This window comes from Tamandua tetradactyla, chromosome 9 (genome assembly GCF_023851605.1).
Source record: "Tamandua tetradactyla isolate mTamTet1 chromosome 9, mTamTet1.pri, whole genome shotgun sequence".
Classification (NCBI taxonomy): Eukaryota; Metazoa; Chordata; class Mammalia; order Pilosa; family Myrmecophagidae; genus Tamandua; species Tamandua tetradactyla.
The window spans coordinates 32,922,029-32,940,775 of record NC_135335.1 but is presented as its reverse complement, the minus strand read 5'-3'; the positions used below and the strand labels follow the sequence as shown (position 1 = coordinate 32,940,775).

Below are 18,747 nucleotides of genomic sequence, written 5' to 3'. Positions count from 1 at the left end.
TTTTTAAGTTGAAGAAGACCTTAAAAGAGGCATGTAAGCATTTTGTGGAATGGGTCTCTATAGCTGTCGTTTGCATAACAAGTATCTAAATCATCAGTAATAGGGAAGAAATTGCAAATAAGGACAAGTGGAGAAGCTCTGGAAGCAGAGGCCTACTAGTGCTATTTCAAGTGTATGGCAACGTCCTTGGGTTGGGGGATCTTGAAAAGAGGGGGAGAAGGAAGAGGGAAAACAGCTGTGGGTGTGGTTGTGGGTTGGGGTAAAGGATGATATCTTCCATATTTTAAAACTTCCACTTCTGTGTGAGACCCAAGGGGGAGGTGTTTATTTGTTGCAAAATTTGTTTTGGGTAGCACATTACTTAATTTAAGTTGTATGGTCAGTTTAGTTGAACACTGTAAGTACACGGAATCTTGAATAGGATGTGAGATCTTGTTGGTTTCTCCAGGTTAGTGTGATGCCCTAATACCTCCCAGATTCACATATGGACAGTGAATAAAGGAGAATTCACAAAGTCCCCTTGGGGGACTGGGGAGAAAGGAGGAAATATTCAACTTCCCCATTTGGAGAATTTCTGATATTCTTACAAGCAGTGGAGACAACCAAATCAATAGGCTGAGCCCTCAGTCTTGAGGTCTGTTCACATGAAACTTATCCCCGCAAAGGATATACTAAGCCTACTTAGAATTAGGCCTAAGAGTCACCCCCAGAGAACCTCTTTTGTTGCTCAGATCTGGCCTCTCTCTCTAAGCTAACTTGGCAGGTAAACTCACTGCTCTCCCCCTTATATGGGACATGACTCCCAGGGGTGTAAATTTCCCTGGCAACATGGACAGAAATCCCAGCATGAACCAGGATCCAGCATCATGGAATTGAGAAAACCGTCTTGACCAAAAAGGGGAAGAGAGAAATGAGACAAAATAAAGTTTTAGTGGTTGAGAGATGTCAAATAAAGTCAAGCGATTATCCTGGAGGTTATCTTTATGCATTAAACTATATATGCATATATATAATATATCTATATGCATATAGATATAGATATCCCCTTTTAGTTTGTGGTGTATTGGAGGGGCTGGAGGGAAGTATCTGAAACTGTTGAGCTGTGTGTTCCAGTAGCCTTAATTCTTTTTTTTTTTTTACATGGGCAGGCAGCAGGAATCGAACCCGGGTCCTCTGGCATGGCAGGCAAGCATTCTTGCCTGCTGAGCCACCGTGGCCCACCCAGCCTTGATTCTTGAAGAAGACTGTATAACTATTTAGCTTTTACAGTGTGACTGTGTGATTGTGAAAACCTTGTGTCTGATGCTCCTTTTGTCCAGGGTATGGACAGATGAGTAAAAAATATGGATAAAAAATTAATAAATAATTGGGGAGTTAAGGGATAAAAAAAATGGGTATTGAAATACTAGTGGTCAATGAGAGGGAGGGGTAAGTTTTATCTTTTTTCTTTTTCTTTCTTTTTCTGGAGTGATGCAAATGTTCTGAAAATAATCATGGTGATGAATATACAACTTTATGTGATGATATTGTGGGCCATTGATTGTACACTGCATATGGACTGTATGTGTGTGAAGATTTGTCAATAAAAGTAAAAATAAATAGTAATAATAAAGAAGGGGCTTGTCTTTTATGAAACTTATTTCTGTAGGGGAAAAACTAAGACTACTCATAATGAGGCCTAAGAGTTGCTTCCAGGAAACCTCTTTCGTTGCTCAAATGTGGCCCTTCTCTCTAAGTCCAGCTCTGTAAGGAAAATCATCACCCTTCCCCTACCTGGGACATGACATTCAGGGGTGAAAGTCTCCCTGATGACATGGGACTTGACTCCCAGGGATGAGTCTGGCCCTGGCACTGTGGGATCAACAATACCCTCCCAAGAAAAGAGGGAAAAGGAGTATAATAAAATAAGATATCAAAGGCCAGGAGAGATCAAATGGAGTCAAGAGGCTATTGCGGAGGCTGCATTGATGCAAGCTTCAGTTAGATAGTGCCAGTTGCCATAGTTGACAAAAACCCAACCAACGTCACTCCTGTTAACTCTTAAGGACACGTAGGGCTTGAATTGAGACCCTATAAAATTTTCATGCACTAAGTTTGTTTTCCTAGAATCTGTAATTCCCGGAGGATCCTTTACTATTGACGCCTATTTTCAATATGAAAAAAGTCAGAAAGGGCATTGTCTAAAAATCCCTATAGATTGGGAGAAGGATCAAAGGAGAAGGAGGAAGTATTACAGAGAAAATAGAGTTTAACAAAGGAGTATGTCTCCTGAATTACTATATTAATATTCCTTCTTGCTTCCAGTGTTTTGGAGCAGCTAGAAGGAAACATCTGAGAGGGTGGAATGGTAGCCCATGACAAACTCTGGAATCTGTTCTGTAACTACTTGTTGAAGTGTGCTTTGACAATTATTGCTTTTTTCTTCTCTTGCTCTGTACATATGTTATATTTAACAATAAAAAACATTTCAAAAAAAGAAGAGACTTATATAAGGGAGGGGACCAGTTTAAGCCTGTAAACATGCCTCTGGCAGTGGGCCAAACACAGGGTTTTGGTAAGAAAAGCTTTGTCCATGTGTCTTCCTTGCCATGACGTATGTGACTTTGATCAGTCCCTTCACCTCTCTGAGTCCTCCTTTTCCCGGGATCCCATGAGATGGTACATTTGAAGGCCATCAAATAAAATAAAATATTAGCAACAACACTGAGCATTTCCTTGGGGAGATATGAATGGCGTGAGGCTTTTTTAAGACTCCAAATAGGCCTGCTGTACCATATTTAAATGGTGTTTTGATTTGTGCTCTCATTAAGTTACTTAATAGCTGGTTAACATGCCGCTTATTTTTATTCTTGTTGCAAAGCTAATCGCCTATTGTGCAAACATGCCAATATTGTGGTTAGAATTTCCTCCTTGACTTGGGCCACCTTCCTGACACAGTTGTGTGCACACGTGCATGTGTGTGCTGTGTGTGTACCTGTGGGTGAATGTGTCCTTTTGATATTTCTCTTTCTGGAATCTTCTTCCCTTCTCAGATTGTGCTGAACACTCTGACACATGTAAGTGTTAGTGTTCAAACAAGAGCTTTGTTTTGACGGCTTTGGTCTTACCTCCTCTGTGCCCCACCTCAGTACAACTGTTGTGGTAGTTAGGTTCAGTTGTCAACTTGGCCAGGTGAAGGTGACTAGTTATGTTGCTGTGGACATGAGCCAGTGGTACGTGAACCTCATCTGTTGCTGATTGCATCTGCAGTCGGCTAGGAGGCGTGCCTGCTGTAATGAATGTTGTTTGACTTAATTGGCTGGTGCTTAAATGAGAGAGCACAACCTAGCACAGCCCAGGCAGCTCAGCATACCTCATCTCAGCACTCGCAGCTCAACCCAGGCGTTTAGAGATGCAGAAAGAAATCACCCCAGGGAAAGTTGTTGGAACCCAGAGGCCAGGAAAGAAGGCTTGGAGAGAAGGCCCTGTGCCTTCCCAAGTAAGAAAGAACCTCAGTTGAAAGTTAGCTGCCTTTCCTCTGAAGAACTAATGAAATAAATCCCATTTTATTAAAAGCCAATCCATCTCTGGTGTGTTGCATTTCAACAGCTAGCAAACTAGAACAGCTGTAAGCCAACATCAGGTCTGGTTTGACCCCGGGCCCCAAATTTTGTCATCAGGAATCACCTTCACTTGGCTTTCCATGTTGGCCTCACAGCCCAGCAGGAAGAGGAAGAAATTTGCGGGTTGGCCAGATCTAAGGTGTGTGTTTACCTTTTGACTCTGGCATTATAGAAGGTCAACTTTGGGGAGGGGTGTCCTTAAGGGAAAAAAAGATGAGGGGATGGCCCAAGATGAGGAGTTAGAGGGCAAGTAGGAAAAATAGCCTTAGATATCCACTGCCCCACCCAAGGAGCAGTGAGTTATCCCAGGGTCTGAAAGGAAGAGCTCACCCCAGAACGGGTTGTAAACCTAACTGTTTTTGTTTCCTGGGCTGCTCAAGCAAATACCATGTGATGGGTCAGCTTAAACAATGGTCAGTTTAAACAGTGGTCAGCTTAAACAATTTATTAGCTCAGTGTTAATGCTAACAGAGAATCCACATCAAGGCATCATCAAGGTGATGCTTTCTCCCTGAAGACTCTGGGCTCTGGGACTGGCTGCTGGCAATCCTGGGCTCTGAGCTCCTCTTGCACATGGCAGTGCATATGGCGGCCGCTCCTGGCCTCTCCTTTCTCCTCTGGGTTCCCTGATGGAAAGAGCAGGGAGGAGAGCATAAGGATGGGTGTCTTGAGGAATTCTCCTGGGTGCTTTGTAGAAATGCAGAATCTCAGGTCCCATCCCTGTGCCTCCTGAATCAGAATCTGAATTTTATTCAAAATCCCAGACGATTCACCTGCACCAGTCATCTCTTAGCCCTCACACTTAGGGTGGTGCCAAGGAGGAAGCTGGGGGAGTGGGTGGGGCCAAACTGCTAGGGCTTCTAGGCTGTGTGAGAGTTTGGGCTTTTTTCCCTTCGGGCAGGTGTTACAAGAATGGCTGAAGATGGACCTTGGTCTGGGGGGCTGTTGCAGGCCTCATGGATGATGTGACTGGGACATGTTTATAATCCGTGTTAAGTGAGCAAGACTGGTGTGGAATTGTATAAATCGGGTGATTTCAACGATATAAAAAAATGGACACGAAACAAAGCCCGGAAGTTAATATGCACAACGTTACAGCAGTTACCTCCAGGTGGTGGAATGGCAGATGATTTCTGCTTGTCTTTCTTATGCATTGCTTTATTTCACTGCACAAGACAACAACAGATGTAATTTTAGAATCTGAATCTGTATCCCTTAGCACACTCAGTTGCAGATGACAGTATCCACTCTCCCTAGTGTCATGTTTATTAATGGGTGTTAGGACTGAGATTCTAGAATTACCAGGGAACCAAGCTTGTGTGCCTCAAAAGCAGCAGCAATGCGGGCTGGACGATCACTCAACCCCACCCAAGACTGTTGCCGTGGAAACACGGCTGCCACCATGAGCCTGGAGCCAGCTGCTGTGGGGAACCCAGACGCCTCTGTTTCCTGTTCAGAGGGGTGAAGGCAGACCCTAGCAGCAAGGGAGGCTGGGAAATGTAGTTTTAAGCCTTATAGAGATGAAGGGCAGCAGGGCGTGGAAGGAGGAATGGAACTCAGCATGTAGATTGAGTCCATCTACGGATCCAGGACAGAATGGAAACAGTAGTGATAAGGAATGATCGCTTGTACCCATGACCTTCTGAAGACCACATTGGAGACCTCACTTATCCATTGTACCATAATAATGACCTCAGGGATGCTCTCCCTTCCCCCAGGGGAGCCCTGGCTATCACCCACCCCTGCTGGAATTCAAGGATGCCATAGCCCCTTGCACTTGCCACCTCAGTGCACACTGGCCTGACTTCCAAATGCCAGCACCAGAGGACTTTCTCTTAGTGCTGGAGGTGCCTTGTCATGTATGCGGCAGGCTGAGGGGTGGAGAATTACTGACCCCAGGACCAGCCTTCAGCCAATACCCCACCTGCCTCCCCTGGGAGTGGGAGAGCCCCAAGGAGCCGCTCCGCACTAACTCCCACGGTTCTCTAATGAGTCTAACCTCCCATTGTCCCCATCCCACCTGACCTTCACCTCCCAGATAAACTCCTTGCACTGGAATTCGTATCGCAGTGGCTGTGACTGGAGGGCATGGCTTAAGCACGCTCATATTTAAAAGCTCACCCTGCCTTTGGAAGATCTGCTGAGGATGGTCCCCCAGGCAGTGGGTTAACAGGACTGTGAGCTTGCATATGTTCATGCCAGTTTGCAAAATCTTCATCTGCAGGAACCCAAAGGGCTCCGGGTGTCTCCCGGATACCCAGCACTGGCCTTCTGTGGCTTCATTGACCACACATACACATACACACAAACATTATCTGTGCCTGTTCTGACCTCTCTCTGCTTCTTCTCTCTGCATCCTCAGCAATGACACACCCTGGGATTCAAGGTCACCTTCCGAATGTGCCATTCTTAGTTGAAAAGATGGCCGTACAGCAGGCTGCTGTTAGTGCATGAGCTTGGAGCCAGCTCAGTCATGCTTCACTCAGTCAATGTGTCCAAGCTGGGCTCTGGACCCTGGGTTCTCTACTACAGAATTCACCTTTCCCTCCATGTGTCCATAGGTCTGTCTGAGAGCACTCAGTGAGCAGCTGAGTGGCAGGGAGCACACATTCTCAGATGGCAGCTTCAGGGGTGAGAGAAGCAGCTTTATTGAGCATCTTCCATGTGCTACTTATTTGCCTTGTCACCTTACAACATTCTTCGGGGCTGTTTCAGTTTGTTGAGGCTACCAGAATGCATACACTAGAGAGGAATTGGCTTTTATACAGGGATTTATTTAGTTACAGATTTACAGTTCTTTGGAGGAAAGGCAGTGTTTTTGTTTGTTAAGCTGCCAGAATGCAATATACCAGAAATGGAATGGCTTTTATAAAAGGAATTTAATAACTTACAAGTTCACAGTTGTATGCCTTATGAAAATGTCCAAATTGAGGCATCCAGGGAACAATACTTTAATTCAGGAAAGGTTCATGGGTCTAGAACAAGTCTGTCTGGTGGGAAGGGAAGGCACGTGGCTGGCATCTGCTAGTCCCTTGCTCCTGGGCTCTGTTGCTTCAGCCTCTGTTCCTGTGGGGTCCTCACTTTGCTTCTCTGGGTTTGGCTTTCATCTCAGGGCTTCCCTTGGCTCTCTCCAGGTTTTGGCTTGCTTAACATCTCATGAGAAGCCACATGGTAATGTCTGCTGGCCTCCAAGCATCTCCAAACATCCATGTCTCTCTTCTTCTAGTGTCAGCATCTGTGTCAGCTCTGCTCTCTCCAAAATGCTTCCTCTTTTAAAGGACTCTGGCAAAATAATCAAGGCCCACCTGGAATGGGTGGAGTCACATCTCCATCTAATCAAAAGGTCACTCCCACAGTTGGGTGCCCCCCATCTCCATGGAGATAATCTAATCAAATATTTCTGCCCTATAATATTGAATCAGGATTAAAAGAAATGGCTGCCCCCACAAGATTGAATCAGGATTAAAACATATCTTTTCTGGGGTACATACTAGTTTCAAACCAGCACAGGCAGCTAGCTTTCATCTGGATTTCTCTGTCACATGGGAGCATGGGAAGGCACACAGTGACGTCTTTGGGTTTCTGGGTTGAAAAGGCTCTCGCCAGGGTAGTTCCTTTCTGCATCTCCAAATGCCTGGCTCTCTGTTGGCTCTGAGCTCGGAGCTGAGGTGTGTTGGCTGCTTAGCTCTGCTGCGCTCTCTTCTGACTCTTCTTTTTAAGCCTTCAACTAATTAAATTAAATTCACTCATTGTGGAAGGCACTCCTCTTCATCAGTCACATACATAATCAGCCATAGATGAATTTCACATGCTGATGATTTAAGTTCACAGCAACAGAACAACTGGGCACCATCACCTGGCCAAGTTGACCCCAGAACCTGACTACTACAGAGGCTAAGTGCCATTACTGTCCCTAATCTGCCAATGAGGAAACGGAGGCTCCTAGAGGTTAAGTGACTTTCAAGATCATGTGGAAGCCAGTAAGGGACAGAGCTGGGGTTGGAACCCAGGTCTATGTCTCTAGGCCTGTGCTTGTTCCCTGGTGTCTCCTGGCCTTTTAGAGACAGGACATCCCAGAATGATGGCACTCCTGGCATCAGTGAGCTTCAGCCATTCAACACAGGGACCCCACAGTAAACATAACACATTCCCTACCTTGGTGTAGTTTTGATCCTAATGAGGAAGTCAGACAGTAAACCAACATCCATAAGATAGCTTCAAGTGACACTCAGTAATATGATAGACATGGAGAAGGAGTGATATATTAGTTATCTTGGCTACGTAACAAATATCCTTCAAATTTAGCAGTTTAGGACAACAAACGTTTATAATCTCACACAGTTTCCAAGGGCCAGGGATCCAGGAGCAGCTTAATTGACAGTTCTGGAGCAGGACCTTCCATGAGGTTGGGAGTCAAGCTCTTGGTTGGGGCTGCATTATCTCAAGGGGCTGGAGAACCCACTTTGAGGTTTAACCGTGAGGCCGTTGGCAGCAGGCTTCAGGTCCTCCCCACATGGGCCTGTCCAGAAGGCCGCTCACAGGACACAGCAGCTGGCTTTCCCCCAGGGTGACGGGTTCAATATTGAGATTGAGACAGAGAGAGAAGGAGAGGGAATGCAAGGGACAGAGTGCATAAGCAAGCAAGATGGAAGCTGCAGTCTTTATAAACTAATCTCAGAAGGGATATGCCCACTTAATTACAATATAAGAGGATACTACACAGCTGGCATCGTTAAGGCGATGCTTTCTCCCCAAAACTGGTGTCCTGGGGCTAGCTGCCAGTGACCCTAGGTTCTTAGCTTGCCACATGGCAAGGCACGTGGCAATATCAGTTGGTTTTTTCCTTCTCTTTTGGGTTCCATTTCAGCTTCTTTTTTTTTTTTACATGGGCAGGCACCGGGTCCTCGAGCTTGGCAGGCAAGCATTCTTACCTGCTGAGCCACCGTGGCCCTCCCCATTTCAGCTTCTTGCTTCCTGTGGCTTTCTCTCTCTTTTGGTATTCATTCCATTTATAAAGGACTGCATTAATGGGATTAAGACCCATCCCGAATAAGTTGGACCACACCTTAACTAAAACCACCACATGAGAAGGTCCTACTCAATGGATTCATACCTACAAGAATGGATTCGATGTAAGATCATGTTTTTCTGGAGTACATGCAGATTCAAAGTACCATGGTTAAGTTCCATGGCTTTAATCAGATTCTCTGATGGGCCTCTCACCCCAAAATGGGGAGACATGCTCTGATTTACTTCTCAACTTTGACGATGAATCTGAATTTGAACCCATCTCTTTTGGCTTCTGACTGTGAGAGGTGGACAGTTTATTCAGCCTCTTGGAGTCTACCTCACAACCTTGTGGTGAGAATTTAAAAAGACAGTCTTTACCCTATGCTCAGCTCACCACCTGACACCCAAATACACTCATATGTTTTGTTTTAACTTTTTTGTGTGGAAAATTAAATTAAACATGTACAAAAGGAGGCAAAATAGTAGAGGGACACCATCCCCCAGTATCTGCCACCAAACCTCAACAATGATCGACTCATGGCTAATCTTATATCCTCTTTGCCTCTTCCTCCTTCTCCTTCTCATGTGCTTTTTGCAATTTTTTATGGACCATGCATCCTGAACAGGGTAGGGTGAGTGTTTCACACGGTGAAACCACCTGGGCAGCCAGTATCTAGAGCAAGAGAAAACCATCCTCAGCCCCCCTCGGCCCCCTTCCATTTACCTTTGTCCTGATTTCCAATGCAATGGATTGAATTTTGTTTGGACACTGGCCGCTTAATCCATGACAGGAGCGTGGCGTGTAGGAAGCAGTGGTTTGCCACAGTGTGCAAATCTGGCTTCAGAATGCACTCGACTACATAAGCTCTGTTCCTTATTTACAAGGTGAGATCCTCGAAGGGTCTTCAAAGATCCTGTGACGATGGGGCCAAATCGAAGCAGGGTGGGTCATAATCCATTATGCCCCAACAGGAAATTTTGACACAGAAGTAGAAGCCTCAGAAGGAGAAGGAAAGAGACAGACCATCATATGGCAAGGCAGAGCTGGACTGCCAACAAGCCAGCACCAGCATGCTACCCATTTTGGAGAAGGTACAGCTTGCCTGCACCTTGATTTTTGGACTTCTGGCCTACAAACTGGGAGCCAGTATATTCTTGCTGTTTAAGCCAACAGCGTATTTACTGTAGCAGCCCTGGCAAACTAAGTGTGAAAGACAAACCCGAGTTGGGTTTGCAGGCTTCAGCATTTCATTCAGTCACCAGCATTCTGCTGCAGCTAAGAAAGCCAGATTGGAAGTAGCTTCACCGATCTAGGGATGACAGATGATTTTTATAGACATATGAAGGTAGTTAGTTTGACTCCTGGTGATTGAATGAGAGTTAGTTTGGATGAGAGTGGGTTTAGGACGGATGGACTTTATTTTGTATTGGATCAAAAGTAATGAACAAGGAGCTTGGTTGTCTCTCTGAGTCAGGTGCTTGGTAGAGATTTTGAATTTCAGAAGATAAAGAGGAGACTCAAAGAGGCCCTGGTTTTTTGGTTTTTTTTTTTTTTTTTTTTTTTTTGGCTCTGAGGGATCCCCAGGACTTTTCTCTATACAATTTTGTCATGAGAGAACCTTGGACAGCCCAGAGTCTTCCAAACTGCCAGCCAGCTGTCAGTGTTTACATCCTTAACGACCCAGAGGGCTTGTCCTTCACATGGTCTTTGGTTTGAAAGACATCCTTGAGAGCATCTGCTATTCAAATAACAGACATTAAAAAGGCGGGATCAAAAAAAAAAGGTTTTGGAGACTGGGTCTCCAAAATCAGAAAGAAAAATGGTTCAGTGGGGAAAAAAAAATCATCCCCTGTGCGTTATGAGCTGTTGGGGGCTGCACAGCCAGTGCCCCGACTTCTGTAAAATTACTGCAAAGGCAATTTAAACACATAAAAGTCATCTGACTTTGGGTTAAGTGTGTTTTTAATTCTCTAGCTTTCTGGCAATCATATTGCATTTGGGACATCCAGGGTTTAGATTCCTGCATGCGTTCGCACATGACCCTTCGCTCCTTAAAACCAAGGAGGCCCGACCAGGCTTTTAGCCCTTGGCTGCGGGTGGTTTAATCCCCAAATCCCTCTCCTTGGGTTTACAGAGCAGGAAGGCGGCGTTGTTGGTGCAGCTTGTTTTGCAGTCGCTGTGAAAGTTCGAGTGTGCGATAACAATCTAACTGCCCGTTTTCTTGACATTCAGGCTTGTCTAAAGTGGTGTAATTGATTTCTGGGTACCAGGGAATGGAGCTGATAGTGGGGAAATAATGCTGGAAATACCAAGTAGGGGATGCAGTGAGGCCAGCTGCACCACCCCCACTCACTTATTTGTTGGTGCATTCATTCATTCATTCATTTAGTTGCTACCTGGCAGAGCTCCAGTTGGAGAGCTCCGGCACCACTAGCCCCTCCTATGGGGTTGCTTCCTGACTCTTGGGGAGTTCACAAATCCTGGTTGAACTATTACAACCAAGGTAATGGGGGCTGTAAGGACACCCACAGACTCCCAGGAGGAGGTGACTTTCAAGGAAGGGTTCTAAATGGAAGGAACCTTGGAGGGCGGATCTCTCAGGCCTGGGGAGCAGCCTGTAGAGGCTAGAGAAGGGAGTTCTGGGGTATCTGGGGATCTCTGGGTCTGCAGAAGGGAAAGGGACCAGCATTCTAAGTGTGTATTCTCTGCCATTGCAGGTCTGAAGGAGAAGGCTCACGGAGCATCAGGTATGTGCTTTATTAACTTCTGTCTGTTCTGTCTGGGGCCTTCTTGCCTTGGGAGTGGGGCGGGGGTGAGCAACGAGGAGCTTTAATGAAACCATGTGCTTTGATTTCTCTCTGATGGGGTCTCAACACATCAGAACGCTGAGTGTTGGACACGTGCTCTTCCCTGCTCTCCTTGCCCCTCCATTTGGCCTTGGCCCCCCCAGCCCCCCCACCCCTCCCCCCTTGGAACCATAAACCCTGTTTGGAAGGAGCTGTGCGTGTTGACTCGGTGTCAGTGAACAAGAAGTTGAGTTGACTGTGCAGGTGTACTGGATTTGGGAGGGACTGTAATGGATGTGCCCAGAGTGGGGAGTTGCTCCTTCCGTTGACGAGGGCCTGGTTTCCCTCAGCTGTGATAGAAGAGTCTGGGATCGGACTCTCCCTGGGGGGACAAGGTGTGTGGTGATGGGATAGGTCCCTGCAAGCCTTCTACATAAGTGAGCATGTTTCCATGATGCATGGGACAGATAAACCCTTGCTTTCACATTACTTCTGCTTGAGACCCTCACCCCCTCCCAGCCCCCACCACAGAGGGTTGGGGGTGGCGGATGCACAGCGGGGTCTTGATTGGGGGTAATGACTACACTAAGGGAGGGAGTCTTTGGAGCCAGCACCCTGGGGTGTTTGTGCCCCAGCTGAGGGGCTGCTCCAGGCCGTGGAGTGGATGGGAGGTGGCGGACTGGTGGGAGGCCAGTGTGATAAGGGGTGGGGGCTAGGAGCCAATGCCAGAGACACATGGGCTCCCCAGGCCGCAGTGGCACCAGAGAAACTTCCAGGTTATGGAGTGGTTGTCCCAGACACACCCTGGCCAGGTAGGTGTCAGGAAACCAGACTGGGGTCAACCTTGCCTGGACATGAGAAGTTGTCAGGGGTCTCACTGCGACAAACACTTGGAACTGTGCACAGCAGGCTGGGACGGGGTCCTCTAGGTGGGAGGTGGAGGTGAGAGAGGCTCATGGAGAGGACGGATTCTGTACTCCGTCCAAGGGGTGAGCTTTGCACTTAGGGTCAGGAGACAAAAGCAGAGAGTCGGAGCCAGGGAAGCAGAATGGGACAGAGAGAGGGGGTGGGGTGGGTGGGAAACAGGGCGACACAACTCAAAAGGCTGGCTAAGGGAGTATAATAATGACGGGGCCCTGTACAGGGTGGGGTGAAGGATTCCAGGTGGGGTGGTGCAGCACCTAGTGGCATCTGTGGGGATCCTTACCCCTAGGCCAGGGCTGGGGGAGGTGTTCTGGGAATCAGAATGGCTGGGAGCCAGGAATTCCAGAGGGAAGGTCCATGGGGTATTCTGGGTACAGCCTGAGACACTTTGGATCCATTCAAAGTCCTAAAGAATGTGACTGTGTAGCCAGTATCAGTAAAATTAACCAGAGAAGGAAACTGTGGTCCATGTCCACATTGGAATGTCATGCAGCTGTAAAAAGGAATGGGGGATAAGGCAGTCAAGCCAGCTCACCTGGGACAGAATAGTCTCTTCAATAAATGGTGCCTAGAGAACTGGATATCCATATGCAAAAGAATGAAAGAGGACCCGTATCTCATACCCTATACAAAAGTTAACTCAAAATGGATCAAAGATCTAAACATTAGGTCTAAGACCATAAAACAGTTAGAGGAAAATGTAGGGAGATATCTTATGAAACTTAGAATTGGAGGCGGTTTTATGGACCTTACACCTAAAACAAGAGCACTGAATAAATAAATAAATAAATGGGAGCTCCTCAAAATTAAACACTTTTGTGCATCAAAGAACTTCATCAAGAAAGAAAAAAGACAGCCTATACAATGGGAGACAATATTTGGAAACGACATATCAGATAAAGGTCTAGTATCCAGAATTTATAAAGAGATTGTTCAACTCAACAACAAAAAGACAGCCAACCCAATTACAAAATGGGAAAAAGACTTGAACAGACACTTCTCAGAAGAGGAAATACAAATGGTCAATAGGCATATGAAGATCCGCTCAACTCTCTGGCTATTAGAGAAATGCAAATCAAAACCACAATGAGATATCATTTCATACCCACCAAAATGGCCATTATCAATAAAACAGAAAATGACACGTGCTAGAGAGGATGTGGAGAAAGAGGCACAGTTATCCACTGTTGATGGGAATGTCAAATGGTGCAACCACTGTGGAAGGCAGTTTGGCGGTTCCTCAAAAAGCTGAATATAGAATTGCCATATGACCCGGCAATACCATTGTTAGGTATCTACTCAGGGGACATGAGGGCAAGGACACAAACAGACATTTGCACACCAATGTTTATAGCAGCATTATTTAGAATTGTGAAGAAATGGAAACAGCCAAAATGTCCATCAACAGACGAGTGGCTAAAAAAACTGTGGTGTATACATACGATGGAATATTATGCAGCTCTAAGACAGAATAAACTTATGAAGTATGTAACAATATGGATGGACCTAGAGAACATTATGCTGACTGAGACTAGCCAAAAACTAAAGGACAAATACTGTATGGTCTCACTGATATGAACTGACATTAGTGAATAAACTTGGAATATGTCATTGGTAACAGAGACCATCAGGAGATAGAAATAGGGTAAGATAGTGGGTAATTGGAGCTGAAGGGATACGGACTGTGCAACAGGACTGGATACAAAAACTCATAAATGGACAGCACAATACTACCTAACTGTAATGTAATTATGTTAAAACACTGAATGAAGCTGCATGTGAGAATGATAGAGGGAGGAGGGCTGGGGACATAAATGAAATCAGAAAGAAAGATAGATGGTAAAGATCGAGGTGGTATAATCTAGGAATGCCTAGAGTGTATAATAATAGTGAAATGTACAATGTACAAATTTTAAAAATGTTTTTGCATGAGGAAGAACAAAGGATTGTCATTATTGCAGGGTGCTGAAAATAGATAACTAATACTTTAAAATGTCACATGTGTGAGACTAAAGCAAAAAATGTTTATTTGTTACAAAATTTAGATTTTGACTAGTGCATTTCCTAATATAACTCATGTAGATAGTTTGATTGAATGTCATAAGTACTTGGAATCTCAGGTAGCACATGAGATTTTATTGGTTTGTCCAGAGTGATCCCCCGATGAATCCCAGAGTGATTTGATCAGTGACTGGAAAAGTATTTGCAAGCCCCCTTCAGGGAATGGTGAGAGTGGGGAGAAATTCAACTTCCCCAAGTTGAATTCTTGATATTCTCACAAGCAGTGTAGACAGCCAAAGCTATAGGCTGAGCCCCCAGTCTTGGGGTTTGTTCACGTGAAACTTAACCCCACAAAAGATAGGTCAAGTCTACTTAAAATTTAGGCCTAAGAGTCACCCCCAAGAGAGCCTCTTTTGTTGCTCAGATGTGGCCTCTCTCTCCAGCCAATATGATGAGCAGTCTCACCACCCTCCCCCTCTCTGCGTGAGACATGACTCCCAGGGGTGTGGACCTTCCTGGCAACGTGGGACAAAGATCCTGGAATGAGCTGAGACTCAGCATTAAAGGACTGAGAAAAACCCTAGAATGAGCTGAGAATTAACATCAAGAGACTGAGAGAACCTTCCCGACCAAAAGGGGGAAGAGTAAAATGAGACAAAGTGTCAGTGGCTGAGAGATTCCAAAGAGTCGAGAGGTTATCCTGGAGGTTATTCTTACGCATTAAGTAGATATCACCTTGTTGTTTAAGATGTAGTGGAGAGGCTGGAGGGAATTGCCTGAAAATGTAGTGCTGTTTTCCAGTAGCCATGTTTCTTGATAATGATTGAACAATGATATAGCTTTCACAATGAGACTCTGTGAATGTGAAAACCTTATGTCTGTTGCTCCTTTTAGCTACTATATCAACAGAAGAGTAGAACATATGGAATAAAAATAAATAATAGGGGGAACAAATGTTAAAATAAGTTCAGTTTGAAATAGTGGTAAATGAAAGTGAGGGGTAAGGGGTATGGTATGTATAGTTTTTTTTCTCTATTATCATTTTATTTCTTTTTCTGTTGTCTTTTTATTTCTTTTTCTAAATCGATGCAAATGTACTAAGATGATGAATATGCAACTATGTGATGATATTAAGAATTACTGATTATATATGTAGAATGGAATGATTTCTAAATGTTTTGTTTGTTAATTTTTTTTTAATTAATAAAAAAAGTAAAAAAAAAAAAAAGGAATGGGGGAGGCTCTCTGTGTACCAATGGGAAAAAGTCTCAAGAACGTACTGTCAAGGGCACAGGAGAGTGTGTTTCTTATGCTGCAAGAATATATAGTTTCTTTCTTTTAACTTTTTATTTTGAAAGCATTTCAAACTTATAGGACAGCTGCAAAAATAATATCGACTCATAAAGAGAAGTCTAACCATACTCCTTACCCATTCCCCAGATACCCAGATGTTTCAGTTTGCTAAAGCTGTCAGAATGCAATATACCAGAAATAGGTTGATTTTTACAATGGGGACTTATTAGTTTACAAGTTTACAGTTCTAAGGCCGTGAAAATGTCCACATTAAGGTGTCAATAGGAGGCTACTTTCTCTGAAGAAAGGCTGCTGGCATCTGGTACACCTCTGTCACCTGGGAAGCATCTGCTTTTCCTTTGTTCCCATGTTCCAGTACTTTCAGGTTCTGGCTTCAGAGGCTCTTTCAGCTCTGTGGGTCCTTGCCTGCTTCTTTGGAGACACCTTCTCTTTCAGTGAGCTCTCTTTGGGTGTGTCTTTCTCTGTCACCAAACATCTCTGGGCTCTCTAAACTGCTCTGACTTTTATCCTCATAAGAATTAAGACCCACCTTGAATGGGCTGGATCACGTCTCCATGGAAACAACATAAGCAAAAGGTCCCACCCACAATAGCTCTGCCCCACAAGACTGGATTAAAAGAATATGGCTTTTCTGGGGTACATGGCAGCTCCACACTGTCACACCAGATCCACCAACTTTTTCATTTTCTCCCTCTCCACCAGCTCTTACCATTTTGCCACATGCGCCATATCATTCTTCCCATCAGCTTATCTGTCCTGGTCCATTGTCTGTTAAACTCTGTGATCACTTTATCTATCTATCTATCTATCCATCCGTCCGTCCGTCCATCCATCTCCAGATTATGTATTTTCCATACACTTTAAAGTTGGTTGTATACATCATGATCCTTGAACCCTTAAAACTTGCATGTACATTTCCCAAGAACAAGGATACCCACTGAGAACATATACTCTTACTTATCCTATTTGCACCAATAAACAGTGGAAAGGAGACACAAGAAGCTGTTAAAATGGCTCCTTCTGGAAGCAGGGAGTAGGGTGGCCTGGGACATGTAGATGGTAAACCTCCTCAGGGCATACCAGGTTATATTCCTTTGAGCTTTGGCCCATCCGGATGTATTAGCTTTGCAAAACCTTAATTACAAACGAAGGATGGTCTGAGAAGAGGGTGGGATTGCCAGGGAGCCATGGGCGTCCGTCCCTGGAGTTGTGCTTGGGTGTTGGAAGGGGATTCAGCCCTGGAACAGAGGGGGCTGGAATACCAGGAAGGAGATGGCACCTTCAGTACCAGCTCTCTGCCTCTTGGGCCCTCCAGCTCCCACCCGCCCCCTCCCTGGGCCCCCGTGGAATCTGAGTGCCCTTGCCTTCTTCCTCTGCCTTCCCAGGCCCTGTCCCCCTGGCCTTGCAGCCCCTTTCTCCATCTGTCTTCTTGTGGAGGTGCTAATGACTGATAACAGGACGTACCCCTACCAGAGGTAGGGGTGGGGGGTGCTTGGCAGAGGTCCTGAGACGAGTCTGCTTTCACTTGCAATCTTAGTAATTTCTTACCTAGAATGAGTGCTAGTAAATGTGTGTAGCATGAATGAACCCATGTGACGGTGAGATTTCTGGCCGAGAACAGAGCTGAATGTCATGACTCATCCCTCCCCTGCAGCTCAGCATTCCACGCGGTGGGTGGTCAGGAAAGCCCCTGCAAGGCGGCGACCCTGGAGCTGGGTCCCAGAGAAGGACAATCATTCTCCACGTGGGGAAGAGTGGGAAAGACTCTCCCATGGCAGGGGGCGGGCGTGGCAGCATGTGCGGACACCTGGAGAAGGAGCGTCATTGAGCTGCCAGGTGAGAGTGAGCAATGGCTTCAAAACGCCAGGGGGACGGTGTGCAAAGTAGAACCTGTGCTCCCGGCTCCCAGCCACCTGGGTCCCAGCAGGATGCTCGGGGTGAAGAGCCCGGTGAGGGAGAAAGCCCGTAGACGTTCGAGCAGAGAAGGCACGTGTTTGTGGGGCTGAAGCACCCAGTCCTCTAATGACTTTGATTCCTCTTTGCTGTTTGGACTCATGGACTGGACCCCTGGAACCTAATGGGGGATCTCAGTGGAGAGCATGGCTGTGACTTGAAGAGGTTGCCCACACACCATGGCTGCACCCCATCACATACCAGACATCGGGTTTCACCCCCACGAGCTGCCAAACCGGGATGTCAGGCATGGGTCATATGCAGCCCTGCGAGCATGAAGCCAGAAGCTTGGGTACAAAGGCCCTTCCTTTCCCTGGGATCAGATCTAATTCCTGGTGAGCCCTAGTTCGACCCCCACGCCCACCTGGGCAGCCTCAGCACATCTATTCAGTCTCTCCTTCACTGAGCCGCCTGTCTGGCCTGCCTAAGCATCTCGGGACCACTCACAATCCCACCCATCTCACTGTGACCCCCACCTCCCCGCCCCCACGTCCTCCCTCCTGGGATTCCCGGTTGCCCGTCTCGCTGCTAGCTGAGGCATGGGTGGTCCCTCTCAGCATGGCACCCCGTTCCCTGCCCGGCAGCCCTGCTTTCCGCTACCTTCCCACCCGTACCTTAGGCGCCCGCCGACGGTGCTACCCCCCCGCCCCGAGCTGAATGCATCCACTGATCTCCTGCCTTTGCTTGGCCTTGGGTTTTGTTATTTTGTTTTGAACTTAGGGGGTTTCCTTGTCCCCCTTCCCCAGCCAAAACCCGCTCCTTTCCCAGAACCCCTTGGTGATGATCCTGCTACCATCTCTGCAGAGGTTTTTAGAGGGACTGGAGCTGAAGTGGGCACCTCACCCCTCCATCTGCACACCGGAAGCTTTTTTCTGCTTGACATTGGACCCGTGATGTGAGGCCACTTTGTCCTCCAGTGGCTCAGGTGCACGTGTCCTCCCAGGCAGAGTCAGGCACCCAAGGACAGGATGAGCCCCTTGCTGGTCAGTCTCTGGGGACGCCCGGCACCCAGGGGCACCTACCGAATGAATTCTTCTCGGTGTCCCTGGGAACCCCTGGTGTGATGTCTTGCCCAAAAGAGGCCCGAATAAGTGTTTCTTTAATTGAATCTGGGACTCATAAATATTTTCAGAACGTAAACTGGAAATATAGAGTG

The 18,747-nt window shown here is 46.3% G+C and overlaps 1 protein-coding gene across 1 annotated transcript in view; it reads left to right on the top strand.

The window, feature by feature from the left end:
- The window catches only part of IQSEC1 (IQ motif and Sec7 domain ArfGEF 1), a 437,145-nt gene that overhangs the window by 134,390 nt on the left and 284,008 nt on the right, over nucleotides 1–18,747 (top strand). Inside the window, exon 2 of the mRNA XM_077116395.1 lies at nucleotides 11,331–11,360. Coding sequence (XP_076972510.1) covers nucleotides 11,331–11,360 — 30 coding nt within the window. The remainder of the gene's footprint in view (nucleotides 1–11,330; nucleotides 11,361–18,747) is intronic.